At 41.1% G+C, this 19,696-nt stretch overlaps 1 protein-coding gene across 2 annotated transcripts in view; it reads left to right on the forward strand.

Moving 5' to 3' along the window:
- DOCK8 (dedicator of cytokinesis 8) overlaps positions 1 to 19,696 on the forward strand; it is a 238,068-nt gene that overhangs the window by 187,441 nt on the left and 30,931 nt on the right. For both annotated transcript variants that reach the window (XM_007969410.3, XM_007969411.3), the window contains 10 exons: positions 827 to 996; positions 4,112 to 4,251; positions 6,456 to 6,638; positions 7,003 to 7,132; positions 8,101 to 8,188; positions 12,602 to 12,698; positions 14,027 to 14,161; positions 15,351 to 15,503; positions 17,855 to 18,013; positions 19,579 to 19,679. In XM_007969410.3, coding sequence (XP_007967601.3) covers positions 827 to 996; positions 4,112 to 4,251; positions 6,456 to 6,638; positions 7,003 to 7,132; positions 8,101 to 8,188; positions 12,602 to 12,698; positions 14,027 to 14,161; positions 15,351 to 15,503; positions 17,855 to 18,013; positions 19,579 to 19,679 — 1,356 coding nt within the window. The remainder of the gene's footprint in view (positions 1 to 826; positions 997 to 4,111; positions 4,252 to 6,455; positions 6,639 to 7,002; positions 7,133 to 8,100; positions 8,189 to 12,601; positions 12,699 to 14,026; positions 14,162 to 15,350; positions 15,504 to 17,854; positions 18,014 to 19,578; positions 19,680 to 19,696) is intronic.

The following is a 19,696-nucleotide window of genomic DNA, read 5'->3' on the forward strand; positions in this document are numbered from 1 at the left end:
ACAGGTAATAAAGTGTTGGCAAGAATAAAATGGAGTCTTCAGACACTGCTGGTGGGAATATAAAATTGTGCAGCCACCGTTGCAAACAACTTGCTGATTCCTCTAAAAGTTAAACAGAGGCTGGGCATGGTGGCTCACGCCTATAACCTCAGCACTTTGGGAGGCTGAGGCGGGCAGATCATTTGAGCCAAGGAGTTCAAGACCAGCCTGGCCAACATGGTGAAACCCTGTCTCTACTAAAAATACAAAAATTAGCCATATGTGGTGGCTGGTGCCTGTAGTCCCAGCTACTCGGGAGGCTGAGTCAGAAGAATTGCTTGAACCCAAGAGGTGGAGGTTGCAGTGAGCCAAGATCATGCCATTGCACTCCAGCCTGAGCAACTCTGTCTCAAAAAAACTGTTAAACAGAGAGTTACCATACAAGCCAGCAAATGTACTCTGAGGTATGTACCCAAGAAAAGTAAAACTTAAAACTTGTACACAAATATTCATAACTCATAATAGCTCAAAAGCAGAAACAATCCAAATGTTTATCAATTGATGAATGGATAAATAAAATTCACTAATGGAATATTATTTAGCAATAAAAAGGAATGAAATAGTGATGCTACAATATGATGAACTTGAAAACATCATACTAAAGAGCAGGCCCAGGATTAGAACACAGGCAGTCTATTTCTGGATTCTATATAATTCTATCCTGTATTGCTTGGTTTTCACAGTCACCTCATTGCTTAGGAGCATTTTGATCGCTCTTGACTGTTTAAGAGCTCTTTAGTCAATTTCCCTTCACCATAACCTTTTGATTCCTGTGTTGTGCCAACAGAATCAGCAAAGTACAAAGGAAAGCTGTCAGTGCCATCCACAGCCTGCTAAGTTCTCATGACCTGGACCCACGCTGTGTCAAACCAGAGGTGAAGGTCAAAATCGCTGCCCTTTACCTGCCTTTAGTTGGCATCATTTTGGATGCTTTGCCACAGCTCTGTGACTTTACAGGTAATTGCCCTTCTGTTTTCTTTCTTGGATTGATGGGGACCCCTGCCAAATGCCCCATCCAAATGAGGTCTCTGTCATTTGTTACAGTGCTGATATGTTCATATGAGCAATTCTTCACAACAATGGTCTCCAAACCCCTTTAACACAGGCCCCAATCAGTTAAAAAAAAAAAAAAAAAAAGGCACATAGCCCCAAATGTGTTTTTTGTTTAGAAATTGTTTACTTATTTTTTCATGAATTCGTTTATTCATTCATTGATCTGCTGGTATGGGATGAACTTTATAAACCATACACCACAAAGGATGAAATAGTAACAGAATTACTCCCTTTGGAGATCATGCTCTAACGACTTGAAATAAAGGTGTTCCTTCCCTTTTCTTTTATGAATATGTAAGCAAAAAAGCAGTCTCAAATAAACCCAAATAATTGTTCCATGCAAAAAAATATCATGGCATATGTCAATATTAGAAAATTCTATCATAGCAGAGAAATATTGCCCTCGGCACTAAGTGGCTAATTTTGAGGTTAATATCTCTAGATAGCAACAAGAAGAAAGGATAAGCTGTCTTAAAGGGGTTTTGTGAAACCCCTGAATCTATTTACAAATTACAGTGTGGATTAAGGAATGCAGAGGAAAAAAATCCTCCCAAATAGAAGAACTTCTTATGTTGACTTGAGAAAGGCAGTCCTTCGGCCTACCCTCTCCACAACGTACATGTGTGCGCGCACACACACCCGCACACACACACACACACAATTCCTATCCCGTCAGAGTAGTTCCTGCTTTTCCTCCAGCTCAAGAGAAGTTTTGGAAATGTCCATGCTGCTCTCTTGGCAGCTGAAGGGTGCTGGGATCTGGGGAATGCTTCCCTGAGCCCAACCTCCTTACAGGTAGTCATCCTTGAAATCTTGGACCCATCCAGGTTTTCCCACCTCCATATGGAAAGTGTCATGTGTGACTAAATTATTTATAGTATTATTACGGTGACAAGTATTTAGTTCATGAAAATGGGACCAAACACCTATAGTCTTTAATTCATACAAATCATAAAATGAAAAGCAAGTATTCCCATGGAAGTAATTCTCTCCTTTCTTGAAAAAAAATCCTCCAGCAAACTGCTAACGGGGTAACTCGGAAGAGAAAGGTTGAGACAGGGGTTAGGGTTTGTGGAGTTCTATTGGGGCAAGAGTGCAAGGAAACGACAGAAACAAACTCAGCACATAGGGCTGAGCAAGCTGCACCATGAGGTCAGCACCTTCCTCTAGTAGCTCCTGATTGCGGGGAACTGAAAACAGAGTTGTTTTTAGCATTTACAGACATAATGCAGAGCATGGCATGTGACTTGCAGCCCATTTTGAGAATCCATGCTGGAAAGTTTCTAAAAAGTTCCATTTCAAGAGCCTGCTTGTTCCCAAAGCCAGGAACCACTTTAGCACACATTCTCCACAGTTTTCTTGTCAGTTAGAATGTTCCATATCAGTGACTCGGAATCAGAACTTTTCAACATTTGTTCTCTGAGCCTTTTAAACCTCAAAGACTTCTTTGTATATGCATTGAACTTTATGGTCATGATGGAGCTGATGAAAGAAAACAGTGAAAAGTATTTTACTGTTATAGGTTACATAGTACATCTATTAAATATAGAATCTTCAGGTTGATAAACTCATAAGAATATAGTCTTTCAAAAAGATGCATCTGAATTCAGATTCCAGTCCCATTTATTAATATAAGTGACCGTTGAAAGGCTCAACTTATCCATGCCTTCCTTTCGTCTGTAAACTGTAAAAATGTGATAGCAAGGCCTATCTTTTAGGGTTACGATAAAGATGAAACTGAAGAACTTCTGTAAAAGCATTTTGCACAGCACATGTTTGTATCCTTCCTGCTTTTTCTTGTAACTATAACCCTATGGCGATTAAGGGGAAATAAGAATGTATCTCTATGTTAGTTGTGATAATGTTATCAGGTCTTGCATAATTTCCATGTGCTGTTTATTTAACCATTTATTTAAAATCCCAATGGCCTTAATAATTATTTCTAAAAATTGGGTTTTGGCTAGATGTGGTAGCTCACCCCTGTAATCCCAGCACTTTGGGAGGCCAAGGTGGACCAATCACTTGAGGCCAAGGGTTCAAGACCAGCCTGACCAACATGGCGAAACCCTGTGTCCACTAAAAATACAAAAATTAGCCAGGCGTGATGACACACCTGTAATCCCAGCTACTAAGGAGGCTGAGGTAGGAGGATGAAGGCGGAGATTGCAGTGAGCGGAGATGGCGCCACCGCATTCCAGCCTGGGTGATAGTGTGAGACTTTGTCTAAAAATAAATAAATAAATAAGAAGAACTGGGTTTTGTTTTCACAACTTTAGTGGAAGAAATGTTATTTACGCTTAAATTTTTCTAAATAGTTGAAGGCCCAGATCGCTGTAATGTCGACAGGTCTAGAAAAACATGAGTTTTTAGTAAAACATCAGTGATTCAATCAGTTGTGAATATTTTACCACACTTTTCCCAGAACTGCTTGAAATATTAATAGTTTTTATTGTATGCTTGGTAGCATTCTTAAAAACCAGACTTTTAAATGGTTTATCCTTTTTTTTTTTTTTGCTTACCTACATCTAGACCTATCTATAAATATGGATATGTCTATATTACATAGATACAATAAATTGATACTCATTTTAAACATTTGAAATATAACAAATTGTTGCTGAACCTGTGATAATAGGTTATTATTCTATATAAGGTACTTGCTTAATTCTGCAATTATAGGTTTCTTCTATTTGGTCATTATTTAAAATAATGTCAATTATTAGAATAGATAATAAAGTTTAAAAAATTATGTTACAGGAAACTATTATGGATGTTTTGAAAACTTTTTCTTCATACAATTTGAAAAATTAATTTCTAGCCTAGTCTTGTGCTAGACATTGTCTCTTTTCTTAGCCTGCTGTATTTTCCTATAGATGATAGCAAATATGTAATGCTAAACATCAGGTTTAAAATTACTGTGCTGACTTTAGTGACTAAGAAGTATCAATCTCTTATTGGGTAGGAGACATAGGGAAATGTCACGTCTGACTTGACATCACAAATGATGTTTTCATTGCAGTTGTAGATACTCGCAGATACCGCACCAGTGGCTCGGATGAAGAACAAGAAGGAGCTGGTGCCATTAACCAGAATGTGGCTCTGGCCATAGCAGGGAATAATTTCAATTTGAAAACAAGTGGAATAGTGCTATCTTCCTTGGTATGTTGGTGCACATGTGTCTGGTTGATTTTTCATGTCATGTCTTCTGTCATCTGTGGTTTTTTTTTTTTTTTTTTTTTTTTTTTTTTGAGACAGAGTCTCACTCTGTAGCACAGGCTGGAGTGCAGTGGTGCAATCTCAGTTCACTGCAACCTCTGCCTCCCGGGTTCTTCATGTCTCAGCCTCCTGATTAGCTGGGATTCCAGGCATGTACCACCACACCTGGCTAATTTTTTTGTATTTTTTAGTAGAGACGGGGTTTTGCCAGGTTGGCCAGGCTGGTCTCAAACTGCCAACCTCAGATGATACACTCACCTCAGCCTCCCAAAGTGCTGGGATTACAGGCATGAGCAACTGTGCCCAGCCTCTCCTGTCATCTTCTAATGGGAGAACTCAGCTTAGAGCAGGCATTGATGCTTTCTGCCTCATTTTGCTGTAAAGAATCATTGTGAGGTTGGCAGCGGAGGTGCACACAAGTCAGAAAGGATTTTGGCAACAGCAAGAGATGTGCAGATCAAATTCAGGCAGTCCCAGTGGTGCTGAGTTCAAGTTCAAGAAACCAGAAAAGACGAAAACTTGGGAAATCTGAAATCATTGCAAAGGAGATCAAACCAAGGCTCTGTGAGGGTGGAGACTTAGGCTGTGTTCAGTCTATGTGTGTGTAATTCATACTGTGTTATGCCTCCAAAAGAAGACTGAAGGAGGCTGGTAGCTTAGCGTAAAGGTTTCTTAAGCCAAAGATTGCAGCTTTTCTAGGACCGCAGGGAGCCTATGGCGGGTTGTTTGGCTCTGTCCTTTTGCATGGACTCTGTGGGCTTAAAGAGGGGCTCCTCTGGGAATGTATCCTCTGATTCATTTGAGGTGGGATTCATCTCTGTTCGTTGATGAGCTCTGACTATCCCTTGTGAAGACAGCGCTGCATTCTCCAATGTCATTTACTTTTGCATTTCAATGTAGGGTATAGATGTGCAGAGAATTTAACTTGCTTGTCCTGTGAGAAAGCAGCATCCTGACCTAACTCTTCTTACTGGATGACTTTCTTCTCTTCCTTCCAGCACTTAGCAAGCCCCATCCCCATGCGGACTAAGGGGGCAGTGAGGCAGGAAGATGACACAGAGAAAAGACACTTGAGATGTGACATCACTGATGTCAAATCACAGTGGAGAAATACTGTGTTTTATGACCTCCACCTTTCTAATATCCATCTTACCAAAGTTAGCTGCTTGAGGTGGTATATGCCTTTTACGTTATTTGCCTCTAAGGGAAAAACTCAAAAGCCCAAAGTTCACCTGTTAGAATATAGTCCTTGTGAGGTTATATCTCAAAATTTCCTTTATTCTTGTCAACAAACTCAGAATAACTAAGTTAAAGTTGCTTTATAACCTCTATTATTTCCATCCAAAACTAACATTTCCCTCCCATACCCACGAATTCCTCATTGCAATTTCACCAGTACATTCCACTGGATATTAGCTACGCTGCATGAACCAAGGGTGCAGCCTCATTACTGTTGTTTGTGTTGATGAGATGAGTAACAGAGAGTGTGCTCAGCACTTTAAAATGAATACTTGTGGCCAAAATACTAAAGCAAATAGCCTGAACCCCCACACCCCAGCCCCAGGCAAACATAAATTATGGTTAAACTTCCATTACAGAGAACTCCACAAACATGGATTTGATTAATTTGCTGAGCAGTTCATGACCCTTAATGTTGTACTTTGCACTATGTAACAAACAAGCTAAATCTTCAACAGCAAGGTTATTCATGGCACCCAGCCAGTTTCCTTCTCCCCTATAAGTCTAATCCTCTGCTGTCCAGCATGAAGGAGAAATACTTGGAGATCTTAGCAGCATGAAAGCCTCTTTGTATCACTGGGATTGCAGCATGCATGATCAAGGCCCAGGGCAGATCACCAGACCACACTGCTCCTAAGACAGAGGTACTCAGATACCTGCTGAAAGCCTAGCTCAAATATTGCCCCAGGTGAGCCCCTTTGCTGAGTAGCCCTACACAAAGAACACCGCTTCCCCTGCCTAGGGAAGGCAGGGCTCCTGGAAACAGATCTCCAGCCTAGCAATGAAGTACAGTCATGGTATTCTAAGAGAACACCTTGAATTTTTCTGTTGCTTGACTGTTAAGCCTCAAATTTTTCTGTTGCTTGACTTCTTCCCTGGCCACCACCCCCTAATCTGCCTCCTTCCAGCCGTATAAGCAGTACAACATGCTGAACGCGGACACTACTCGCAACCTCATGATCTGCTTCCTCTGGATCATGAAAAATGCTGATCAGAGCCTCATTAGGAAGTGGATTGCTGACCTGCCATCAATGCAGCTCAACAGGATTTTAGACCTACTTTTCATCTGTGTCTTATGTTTTGAGTATAAGGTAAGTCTAGAGTGGCACAACTTTACACCAGCTCTTATCTCTCAAGTGCAATTCTGTCTTGTTACTCATCCCCTTTGTTTGGGCCATGGAGGCATCATTAATTTTTCTCATTGCTATATTCAAATCCATAACCCATTTGTAGGTCTAGATATGATCATTTCACAGGGAAAGGATCTCTGCCTTGTGCAGAGAGAACCCCATTTCTGTTAACAGAGTTTTGGCCATAGGATTCCCCAGAACAGCATCTCAGTGTAGCACATGTCAAACCTGGCTGGCATCACTGTGGAGTGTACTGTTGTGGTAATTCTCCACATCAACGGAGATCTCACCAAAGGACATGTCTTCCTACCTCCGTCTTGTCCAGGGAAAACAGAATTCTGACAAAGTCAGTACCCAAGTCCTGCAGAAGTCAAGGGATGTCAAGGCCCGACTAGAAGAGGCTTTGCTCCGTGGAGAAGGGGCCAGAGGGGAGATGATGCGCCGCCGGGCTCCAGGTGTGTTGAACTGCCCCTTCCCTGCTCTCTGTCAAGCAGTCTTTTCACTGTTTGTGGGGAGGAATGTCCTCCCAACATGATTAGAAACCATTACTTTCTTGAGATATTTACAGCAGTATCAGAGACAGCAGATACTGGGAGTCTGTGCATGACATTTGTGTTAGCCCTGTGACTTTGAGAGAAAGTGCTGTTCTACGATCATAGGAACCCTGGAAACAGCACCAAATGACATCTTTTAATTAAAACTTGTTGATGATAAAAGGTCACCTCTAAGAATGTCAGTCATGGGTGAGGTAGAAGGTGTTTCCCTCAAGGCTGAGGCCTTTCTATGTGACATTTGGCTAGTCTATTCAGAGCATGGTCAAGAAACTCAACAGTTCTGGGCCCAAGATCATCTCCTGCAATCATTCAGGGCACTATTAGAATGGAACCAATTCCCTGAAATGGCTTCAGTGTCCCAGTCATTCAAGGGTTCCACCACAGAAGGAATGATCTCAAAAAGGCTGAACTTGAGTAGAATGAAATCCCCAAGTACCCTCAGTCTTATTCACCATGCTCAAAGTAAAACAGAGTGACAGCTTATTGTATTCAAAGGGACACTTGGAGGGAACTTGGAGGGAGCTCATAGTTTTCAGTGGTGGTCAGGCACCCTCATTTGACACCCATACTTTTGTACCCAATAATTCAGTAAGCCTCCAGAGTTTCACAGGAATCCTCTGCTCATGAGAAATGTCTCTCTGACACTCCAGAAAGGCAGAGGTTCTTCTTATATTCTAGTCTATCAGTCAAAGAGCAGGCTAACTTGGACATAAGCATGGTGATTTTGTCTCCTACCAGCAACCTGCATGGACTCTAATTAGCCCGAGAAATGGTGCTGAGGCCTCTCAGTGGAGCTTGTTATGAACTTCTGGTTATCTTGAAGGGTTTCATGCTAATCAAATTCCTATCATGCATTTCTTAACTCCTAGGGAACGACCGATTTCCAGGCCTAAATGAAAATTTGAGATGGAAGAAAGAGCAGACACATTGGCGGCAAGCTAATGAGAAGCTAGATAAGTGAGTCACTCAGCAACTTTGTGCTACTTTTACCTAAAGTCCAAAACTATTTTTCCCAGGCTGCTTTTATTACTGAAACAACTGCATCCTTCCAAGGTGGGAAAATGAAACATCATTATCTGTGTAAATACAATTCATCCAGGGACCCAGGAAAATCAAAAGTATAGGGAGTTGTGGTTTTCAGCTCTTAAAAATTTGTCACATTGATAAGCATTTAAAGAAAACTCATATTTCTTCAGCAACCTTAGATGGCTTAATAAAAGCAACTGATTTTACGGGGAGGGTAGCAGGGAAATAGAGAAAGCAGAACACAGTGCCTAGGACCACATAATTTCAAATCAATATTTCCATTCTGGAAATGTGTACAAGATACACATTCAAAGATATTTATGTCAGGGCTACTTAACATTATTTTTTAAAATTGAAAACATTCTAAATGCTCCAGAATAGGAAAATATGTTTAAAAGTTGGGTTGCCATCAAAATGTTTTAAAATCATTTTAATGACATGAGGAAGTGCTTATGACATAATGTTAAATGAACAAAGGCAGGGCAGACAATAGGATTTTGAGTAGCATAGTGGCTCACACCTGTAATCCCAGCACTTTGGGAAGCTGAGGTGGGTGGATCACTTGAGGTCAGTAGTTCGAGACCAGCCTGGCCAACATGGTGAAACCCCGTCTCTACAGAAAATACAAAACTTAGCTGGGCATAATGGCAGATGCCTGTAATCCCAGCTACTCAGGAGGCTGAGGAGGAAGAATCACTTGAACCCAGGAGGCAGAGGTTGCAGTGAGCTGAAATCATGCCGTTGCACTCCAGCCTGGGTGACAGAGCAAGACTCCATCCCAAAAAAAAAAAAAAAAAACCTCAAATCTCTGATGACATATAGTCAATGTATTTTTTAAAGGCTGGAAGCAAATTTACCAAAATATTAATTGTGGTTTTCTTTGGGTGCTGGGAATATCGGTAATTGATGTTTTCTCTTTTATACTCTGCTATGTTTCCTACAGTAGATGTGTATTATAATATATATTGTTATCAGAAAAAAGTTATAAAGAAATGAAAGAATAAAAAAACCTGTTTGGATTGAAATGTATGCTATAGATGAATAGATATATTGATGTGCATTGCTATATATGCAACAATTTAGACATATGAATGCTAAAAGTATATATGTTTGACTAGATAGCACATGTTTCCAATACCGTTTAGCCACAGGTAGCCTAATGAGTCCCAGGGTTCACTGAGCAAAACGTTGCAGAGCTAAAATCACCCCTCACACACAGTTGACAAGGTAGGATACTCCATGGGTGATGAAGCACCCATCAAAGCGGGTATGGAGAAGACTTGATTAGCAGTGCTGTTTTGTAAATAAATGTGAGTTAGTATCTTTGCTGTTGCCACAAGAATGAATCATTCTGGTTCACTTATGGGACTTTTGCGAGTCACATTTATTTTAAAACATTCAATAAATAAGTATATTTTTATCATAGCTGTGACTTGGACCCAGTTGCTGGTATCATGCTTATTTGCTTTGTGTATGTTATTCTTGCACTAAATTCCCTGGACTGATTTATAAAATATTTGGATCTGAGGGTCCATACATTCTACTTTGGGCAATGAACAACAGCTACAAAATATGCATGCCGTGGGTGCTACAGAATTGCTTAGGTGGTTTGGCTCATCTACTTTACTAAATTAAAAGAAAAACCCCTAAGTAGGCCTGTTTTGCCTAGGCTGTGTAAACCGGTGTTTTGGAAAACCTTTCCCTTTGGCTTGCAGGAGGAACAGAATATTGGTCCTTACCATGCATGGCCTCCAGTTTGTTCTAGGTTAGTTCTCAGCCCTGCACTACCTGGTGGGCTGCTGGGTATCAGAGCTGATGATTCACATCTACAAATTCTCAGGGGCTTTGTGCTTTTTCTTTTTTAAAGGGAAACCACAGTAAAGTTATAACTGCTCAACCTACCTACCTGGAAAATGTATAGTTATAATAGTAGTGTCTTTCACCCTCTTTCTGATCATTTTTCAATTATTTTGGCTCTGTTTCTTTTAGAGCAGTAATCTTCAACCTAGGCTGCACATTAGAATCACCTGGGGAGCTTTAAAACCGTCAGTGCCCAGTGGTACCCTCAACTACTTCAACAGGAAACTCCAACAGGACCCAGAAATCAGTACTTGTTAAAACTTCCCGGGTCGATTCTATTGCCACCAAATCCACTGTTTTAAACGAATAGGTGGTAAGCTTTTCTTTTCTTTGAGACAAGGTCTCACTCTGTCGCCCAGGCTGGAGTGCAGTGGCACAATCACAGCTCACTGCAGCCTTGTCCTCCTGGCCTCAAGCAATCCTCCCACCTCAGCCTCCCAAGTAGGTGGGACTACAGGTGTGTACCACCACAACTGGCTACTTTTTGTATTTTTTGTAGAGACACGGTTTCACCACATTGCCCAGGCTGGTCTAAAACCCCTGGGCTCAAGTGATCCACCTGTTTTAGCCTCCCAAAGTGGTGGGATTACAGGCATGATCCACTGCGCCTGGCCAGATGGTAAGCTTTTAAAAAAGCAGATTAATGGTAGTGATGGTTGAACAATCTGAATGTACTTCACACTACAGAACTGTATACTTAAAAATTGTTAAGATGGTAACTTTTATGTTAGGTGTACTTTATCACAATACAAAAATTTGGGAAAAAACAGATTAGGACACTCTAGGTCTGTGCTGTCCAATACCATAGCCATTAGTCACATGTGGCTATCGAATGCTTGAAATATGGTTAGTTCAAATTGAGATAATAAATCAAGATAAGTGAAAAATATACACCAGATTTTGAAGGCTTATTGTGAATAAAACAATGTAAAATATTTCCACTAGTAATTTTTTTATATTGCTTACATGGAGACAGTATTTTTTATCTTTTAGGTTAAACAAAATATATTAAAAATAATTTCCCTTTTTAAAAATTTTTAAAATGTGGTTACCACAATATATAAAATGACATATGTGGCCCCATTGTTTCTACTGGACAGCATTGCTCTAAATTTAAAACTAAACTAGCAGTCAATTAATTAAAAAGGATAAGGTTAACATGGTAAATTTTATGTTATGTGTACTCTATCACAATATAAAAATTTGATGGCTCATGCCTGTGGTCCCGGATACTCAGGAGGCTGAGGTGGAGCATCACCTGAGCCCATCATAGCTTCAGTGAGCTATGATGGTGCCACTGCACTCTAGCCTGGGTGATAGAGCAAGAGCCTGGGTGATAGAGCAAGACCCTGTCTCTAAGGGGGAAAAAAAAAAAAACTTTTAGATTTCATTTATTTTACACATATATTAATCACTTGGAGAATGAGAAAAAATGTCAAGTACCTTGGGACCAGAGAGCCTATCCTAAACATGAAAACATGTAAAACACACAGAAATGCTTATTTTTTGAGCCTCAGTGGTATATAAGCAGCTGCAATGCCCCCATCATTAGGTGAAGGAGACTCAAGAACAGCTAAGTGGTAAGCCTGGTCCAAGACATCTGAGCTGATATAATGATACCCCATCCTCGTGGTAACATCTCGGCTACTGAGGCATCTTGGTAAAGTCAATTCTTCATACCTCCCTTTCCTTGCAACTAGATTTGGATGATGATACAAAATATCCCTTTACACCTTCACTTAGATTTCATGAGAGTGGATGGGCTAGCAAAAAAAACCATTCTAATTCCTTAAAGTGAAACCTAATAGAGGAGTGAGCACCAGACAATTTCCCATTCCCAAGTGGGCAGTGACCAGTAATGTCCAGCAGGATGTTAGATCACCTGCCCTACAGGAATACAGTCTTGCTTCCCAATGGAAAAGGACGAAAGACCCCACGCACTTGACTGAGCAACCTCAAGGTGGTCTTTGGGAAGTTAAGAGACTGACTCTCCCCTGACCCGACTCTAAAGCCCCACCCTTTCCTAACCCAGCCACATCACTGCCAAGTTCACATCACATCCAGTCTCACTCTCTCTTGCATGTTGCAGGGGCTTCCCCTTACTCAGATCTAGAAATGGTTTTCATGCATGAAATACAGCCATAGCCCTGAGGCTTTAGGCAACAACCTGATAGGAGAGCTTAATTGCTAGTAGCAACTAATAACTGCTTCTCTACCCATAGTGTTATTTTTATAATTGTCATCATCGTTATTAATAATAATGGGGTTGAGGATAACCAGGAGACCTTACCTAGACGGTTGTTTTAACAAGACGTGAATCACAGAAGGTACCTGCACTGTAGTTACTCAGGGCCGGTTGCTCTGTTTTCATTTCAAGGTTGACTATTCTGGAGATTTCTTTACACCTTGGTGCATAGATTACCATCATGGGGAACCTGGCCAGGTTTGACATGCGCTTTAATTTGACCTCTTGTTTTTTCCTAGAACAAAGGCAGAGTTAGATCAAGAAGCCTTGATCAGTGGCAACCTGGCTACAGAAGCACATTTAATCATCCTGGATATGCAGGAAAATATTATCCAGGTGAGGAAAACAAACACCCAATCTGATCTGTCTGCCATGAATATGTTTACTAGAATTGAATAAGGACTTCTTAATGCAAAATTGTGAAAGACATAAATGTGATCCCATAGTACCTTTTTTTAAAAAATGAAGTTGCGAATTTACTATTTGCAATAGTGTCTACCTTATAAATTTCAGAGATACCCAACATTCTTCTGGTTTCTTTGACTTAGGGCTTACTTGGAGAGGGTTAAGTGTTTGACAAACTGACCCTCTTGGTTAAATCTGTGTGAGTATATACCAAGTTTATAATGTGGATGTTGGGCTTATAGTTTAGTATCTAGAACAGTAGTGGTAACTAGGATTTTTTCTGATGGGTCAACTTCAGTCAAATGATGGTCACTGTCTGATATAAGAGCTATGATTATGACTAGGCTAGGTAAAAAGAGTGCTAAATTTGATAAATGATGTCTTCTTTGGACTTAAATTGGTTAAGGAAAGTCATTTGTACCCTGAATTTGCCATCCCTATAACTTTGTGAACTTTGTACCATATTAATTTTATCTTCTATGTGATATTTCCACAAATTCCCAAGATGTCTAGATAATAATGAGTTTTTAATTACCCTGAAAAAATGAGTTCTTACGTGTTTCCATTGAGAAGTCCTTCATTAGAGTAGGTCCAGGATTGCTTTTAGGGCTAGAAAAAATATTGTTGAAACACAGTGAAATCTTAATTCTCTAACTTTTAAATTGTCTAAAATCTAAGTAATCATATAAAAAATAAACACAAAAAGTATGTGATATTTTAGTTGACTTTGATATCTTTGATAACTTAAATGCTTGGTATCACATTCATCATATCTTTATATAGCACAGTATTAGGTGCCAAATATCTATACTAGCCCTCGATTATATTGGTGTTGTTAGTCCTTCTGTAGCTGATAAGCAAGCTTCTGTTTAGAAACCTTGCTGCCACCAAGCAGCCCCTGTTGTACTGGGAAGCCCACAATTGTGTTTTGAATCCCATAAGGAAAGCTATGTCTTGTACACAAAGAAAGAACTTTCCAAAAGATGTGACCCAGGATGAGGGAGATGGGCCTCATACCTTCATTTAGGAACCCAGAATTAGTTAGAAATCCCAAACTTATTGGAAGCATTGAAATAAAGCCGTTTGGAAATAGGTCTTCAGTTCCCATGGTTAATGGATGGGATCCCATGGTGGCTCACCAAACTCTTAAGACTCACCACTGGAGATGGAACATCAGCATTACTGAGCTAATTGTCAGGAACATCCAGTTCATTGGCACAGTGCAGGCATTCAATAATGCTGTTCTTCCATTCCCCCAGGCGAGCTCGGCTCTGGACTGTAAAGACAGCCTGCTGGGAGGTGTTCTGAGGGTGCTGGTGAATTCTCTGAACTGTGATCAGAGTACCACCTACCTAACTCACTGCTTTGCAACACTCCGTGCTCTCATCGCCAAGGTAAACATGGGATGCTTGTTTTCTTCCTCTTAGTTAAGAGTAAGATTCTCATCTAGCTCCACACTTCTCTCTTCAGGCAGACCCAAACTCACAGAGCATATTAAGTGGCATCACAGTAAAGGTCTTAAGTCTTCCTAGGAAGAAAGCAAATGCCCTGATTCTGTGGGAAGCCACCATGGAGAGGGAAAACAGTGGCTCCCATACTTGAAATGTGAACCTAACTCTAGAAGTTTAAAATGGCCATTCACTGAAGGTCTATGACATGAGAGCAGAGATCAGCTGAGTGACTTAGCAACTTCACTCTCTCTCTGTAAGCTCTGCTGAGTGAGGTTAAATCCTCTGTGTGACTCCCATTAGTCTTACAAAATGTCATGCCATAAAATGCCACGAAGGTCAGAAATGAATTTCTCACAGCCTGAGGAATGAGGATTATCCTGGGGTAACATGCAGATTGTTTTTCCATTTATTTGTTTATTTATTTTGAGATTGAGTCTCGCTCTATCGCCCAGGCTGGAGTGCAGTGGTACCATCTCAGCTCACTGCAGCCTCTACCCCCCGGGTTCAAGCGATTCTCGTGCCTCAGCCTCCTGAGTATTGGGATTACAGGCGTGTGCCATCACAGCCAGCTAATTTTTGTATTTTTAGTAGAGACAGGGTTTCACCATGTTGGCCAGGCTGCTCTCAAACTCCTGACCTCAAGTGATCCACCTCCCTCGGCCTCCCGAGGGATTACAGGCGTGAGCCCCCGTGCCCGGCCTATTTTTCCCTTTACTGAAGATCTCAGTTGGTGCCTTCTACATGAGATCTTTTAAATTTAAAAAGTAAAATTCTTCTGCTCATCCTTATCAGTACCATTTTCTCTGTCTTCATCACCAATACATTCCCAGGAACCCAGGAAACTCAGGTTTAATTCCATCGTAGTTGTGATTTCACCAGTGAATGCAACCGGGCTCACAGTGCAGTTAATAACACAGCTCTGACCTTAGCTGGACAGTTCATAATTAAATCTCAAGTCTATTCCATTGCTTAAATTCATCTTCTGATTCACATAGCTCATTATCTTTATGGAGTAATGCATTAACTCCTCTCGGCTTTTTGCTTGTCCAAATGGACATTTGCATATTTCAACGGTCCAGAAAGTATATCAAAGTGCCAAGTGATGCCTAATGACCTCTTATGTCTCTCCTAGTTTGGAGACCTACTCTTCGAAGAGGAGGTGGAACAGTGTTTCGACCTGTGTCACCAAGTCCTGCACCACTGCAGCAGCAGCATGGATGTCACCCGGAGCCAAGCCTGTGCTACCCTTTACCTCCTCATGAGGTTCAGTTTTGGAGCCACCAGTGTAAGAGTTCAAACCAGCTGAGTGACCTGGAATCAGTAGAGAAAACTGATGCAAAGTATCAGCTGAGAAAAAAAATATGAGGAAATTTTGCCGTATTTCAGTTTACTTCTGTCCTGTGAGAAAGAAAGAATTGAGTATGTAGATAGATAGCAGCTTCTGTTTTAATTTGCATGTAAAAGTGAATTCATCAGCTAAATGCAGTGGTCTCTATTAGTATGTTTCTAAAATAGAAAGCCAGGGGCTGGAAGTGATGGCTTTTGCCTATAATCCCAGCACTTTGGGAGGCCGAGGCGGGTGGATCACTTGAAGTCAGGAGTTCAAGACTAGCCTGTCCAACATGGTGAAATCCCGTCTCTACTAAAAATACAAAAATAGCCGGATGTGTTGGTGCATGCCTGTAATCCCAGCTACTTGGGAGGCTGAGGCAGGAGAATCGCTTGAACCTGGGAGGCAGATATTGCAGTGAGCCGAGATTACCCCCATTGCACTCCAGCCTGGGCAACAGAGTAAGACTCCATCTCAAAATAATAATAGTAAAATAAAATAACCAGGTGCAGTGGCTCATGTCTGTAATCCCAGCACTTTGGGAGGCCAAGGCAAGCAGATCATATGAGGCCAGAAGCTCAAGACCAGCCTGGCCACCATGGCGAAACCTCCGTCTCTACAATATAAAAAATAAGCAGGATGTGGTGGCACGCATTCATAATCTTAACTACTTGGGAGGCTGAAGCATGAGAATCGCTTGAACCCAGGAGGCAGAGGTTGCAGTGAGCCAAGATTGTGCCACTGTATTCCAGCCTGAGACCCTGTCTCAAAAATAAAATAAAATAAAGAAAGAAATGGAAGAATATTTTAGATTAAAAGTTATCATCTGTGGGGGAAAAAATACAATAGACAGGTTAGAATTCAGAGGAGTGTTTCCTGTTTCTAAATTCTGACTAGCCAGTGCCAGAATGACCTATGGGAGAGACTTTTAAATGATCAGTGTCATCCAACCTTAGTTTCATTTTAATATTTTATTTATATATTTATTTATTTATTGAGACAGTGTCTTACTCTGTCACCCAGGCTGGAGTGTAGTGGCACAATCATAGCTCACTGCAGCCTTCAACTCCTGGACTCGAGTGATCCTCCAGCTTCAGCTTCCCATGTAGTAACTGGGATTATAGGCACAAGCCACCTTACCCAGCTAATTTTTTTTTTTTTTTTTTTTTTTTTTTTTTGCATTTTTGTTGACGCAGGGTCTTGCTGTGTGCCCAGGCTGGTCTAGAACACTTGAGCTCAAGTGATCTTCCCTCCTCAGCCCCCCAAAGTACTGAGATTATAGGCGTGAGCCACCCTGCCTAGCCAAGACTTGAGTTTTATTCAAAGCTACGAAGACTTTGGAGTTCAGCTTTATTATAGAACCGTCAAGTTTGCTTTAGCTTGTCTAGATTTTGATAGATTCTTTGGAATTTCCATTTGTGGCCATGTTAATAAGTAGGCTCAAGTGATGTGGAAGGATAAATTGGCCCATGGAAGAAAGTCAGCCTCCTCCAAATATATTAGGGATGATTATTGAAACGCCTTCAGGATATTCCTCAGGGGACCTTGAGATAGCCATGTTTTTCCATGGGCCTGTAAAGAAAGAAGAAACAAAACCTTGTTATTTACACAGAGTTCAAAATCTCGGAAATGCTGACCGCCGAAGTCCCCTTATTTATTTATTTAGAGACAGGGTCTCTCTCTGTCACTGTGGCTGGAGTGCAGTGGCGAAATCTTGGCCCACTGCAACCTCTGCCTACCAGGTTTAAGCAATTCTCCTCCCTCAGTCTCCCAAGTAGCTGGAATTACAGTTGTCCACCCCCATGCCCAGCTAATTTTTGTATTTTTAGTAGAAATGGGGTTTTGCTGTGTTGCCCAGGCTGGTCTTGAACTCCTGACCTCAAGTGATCCACTGTCCTTGGCCTCCCAGAGTGCTAGGAGGCCGAGCCAGAAGTCCCTTTCTTTAAATAAACTTTACATAAAGTCCCAAGAAGAGACTCTTGGCACAAAAGGATATACCGTATTCTTGGACCCAACTGTATAAGAATCTTCCAGCTTGCAGCACAAAGGCAGCCCAGTCCTCAATGAAAGTTTAAAGGGAGCCTGACAGATTTATGTGAGAGCAAAGTCCATTTAAACCATTTAAACAACAATATGAATCTTGTGCAAAGTGTAGCTCCCGTTTCATTGAGAGAAGAGGAAATGATTAAGAGAGGGGTAAAGGAAACACTGAGGAGTTGTTTGTGTCTGGCCATGCTGCTTTCAGTTATCTACTGCTAAGTGCATCTTACGTATTTCATCTTTTTTTTTTTTTTCCACTGATGCAGAACTTTGCAAGAGTAAAGATGCAAGTAACCATGTCGCTGGCATCTTTGGTGGGCAGAGCACCAGACTTTAATGAAGAGCACCTGAGAAGATCCCTGAGGACAATTTTGGCCTATTCAGAAGAGGACACGGCCATGCAGATGACTCCTTTTCCCACCCAGGTACGCCAAAGCACATACCTTGTCTCATGCATGAGTCTTGGGTCTGCCAACTATTATGTATGTATGTATGTATGTATGTACATATGCAATTAGTATATAAATATACTTCTATAACATTTGCAAGTATTTATTGTCCAATATGCATGTGCTTTCAGCACTATGAGAGGTTTTAAAAAGAAATACATCCACCACTGTCCCCAGTCTCAATATGCTAACAGTCTGTTTGGAATGCTCAGTATCAACACAATTAGGAGGCAGTACAAGACAAATGATACATAAGTGCCAAATGTGTGGTCAGGAACTAAATGCTATGTAAGGTTAGAGGAAGAGAGGTCATGATCAATAAACAATCTGGTGGCCAGGAAAGCCTGTGAAGAGGGATAAGATTAAGGGCTGGGGTAGGATTCAGTTAGGCAGGGAAAAAGTTAGGGGGATAATGTGAGTAGTTGAAAGAATGCATTATTTGTGTCTGAAGGGATGGTAAAGGGACCAACTTGTCTGGTGAGGGGTAAGGAAGGGCCGAGTTTGAGAGAGCTTGTAAACAAGGTTGTCCTAAGGAAACTTGTAAGGACAGTAATCTCTTCCGTGTCCATTACAATGACCATGGAACTCTAGCCTGTCCCATTTATCTTTTAATTCCAGCTCCTAGCCTGCTCTATGGTAGGGTCTTAATTAAGTGAGAATAAATGAATGAATGTTTTCTTTCTTTTGTTCCCTTAGTCTGAGAACCCTGTTTCCAGAGTCTATTTTGCCCTCTTAGGCAATGTTGCATCCTCATTCTCAGAACCTTTTTCCTCTCCTCTACAGCACATACTTCCTCTCTCATTTCATCTTGACCATACTCCTTTAATTTCATCATTTGTGTAGAGGTATTCACCAATAAGACCAATCAAAATATGGGCAGTTTAATAAAGGCCTTCAGTGCCTTCACCCAGTGAAATGACTTTAGTGGTAGAAATTTTAGGAGCCCTGACAAGCTGGCAGAGGGGAAGGAGGGGTAAGACAACATTCTGTGGCTAAGTCATCTGCCAGGGTCTATAGATCAAGTCATAGTCTCTCATTGTTTTTGTACTGCAGGCTCCCCTGGACCTCCACTGTTGGCTTTTGTAATTAAGAATAATGGTTACAAGAGATTCTAAAATCTCTGAAGCCCTGGGAAGATCCAGGAGGCTTCTGAGACATGGAACTCAAGCTGAGGTCCCAAGCTGTTTCCTACTTAGTATAAAAAGCCCTGATATTCCAGAGTAGAGTTTATAACTTTTCAGGTTACAAATAACTGAAACTGGTTCAAACTAATTTAAACAAAAATGTTGGAGATAGGGATAGTATGAGGATTCAGGCAGATTTATGGATCTCAAGGGCCAAGACACATCCAGGTCTCATAAGCACCTTGGCTGGCGAAGATGAAAACTACAGAGTCAGGTCTGGATGACTCCACCACCCCTAGTCTCTGCTGCCCTCCGATCCAACCCTTCCCATGGCTTCCCTTTGCATTTCAATGTAATCCTAGCTCTTCACATGGGACTACAAAGCTAAGATTATTTTGAGGCTTACACTTTTTGCAGGTGGAGGAACTTCTCTGTAATCTGAATAGCATCTTATATGACACGGTGAAAATGAGGGAGTTTCAGGAAGATCCTGAGATGCTTATGGATCTCATGTACAGGTAAGCTTTCCTGGCAC

The sequence above is a fragment of the Chlorocebus sabaeus genome, chromosome 12 (assembly GCF_047675955.1).
Source record: "Chlorocebus sabaeus isolate Y175 chromosome 12, mChlSab1.0.hap1, whole genome shotgun sequence".
Lineage (NCBI taxonomy): Eukaryota > Metazoa > Chordata > Mammalia > Primates > Cercopithecidae > Chlorocebus > Chlorocebus sabaeus.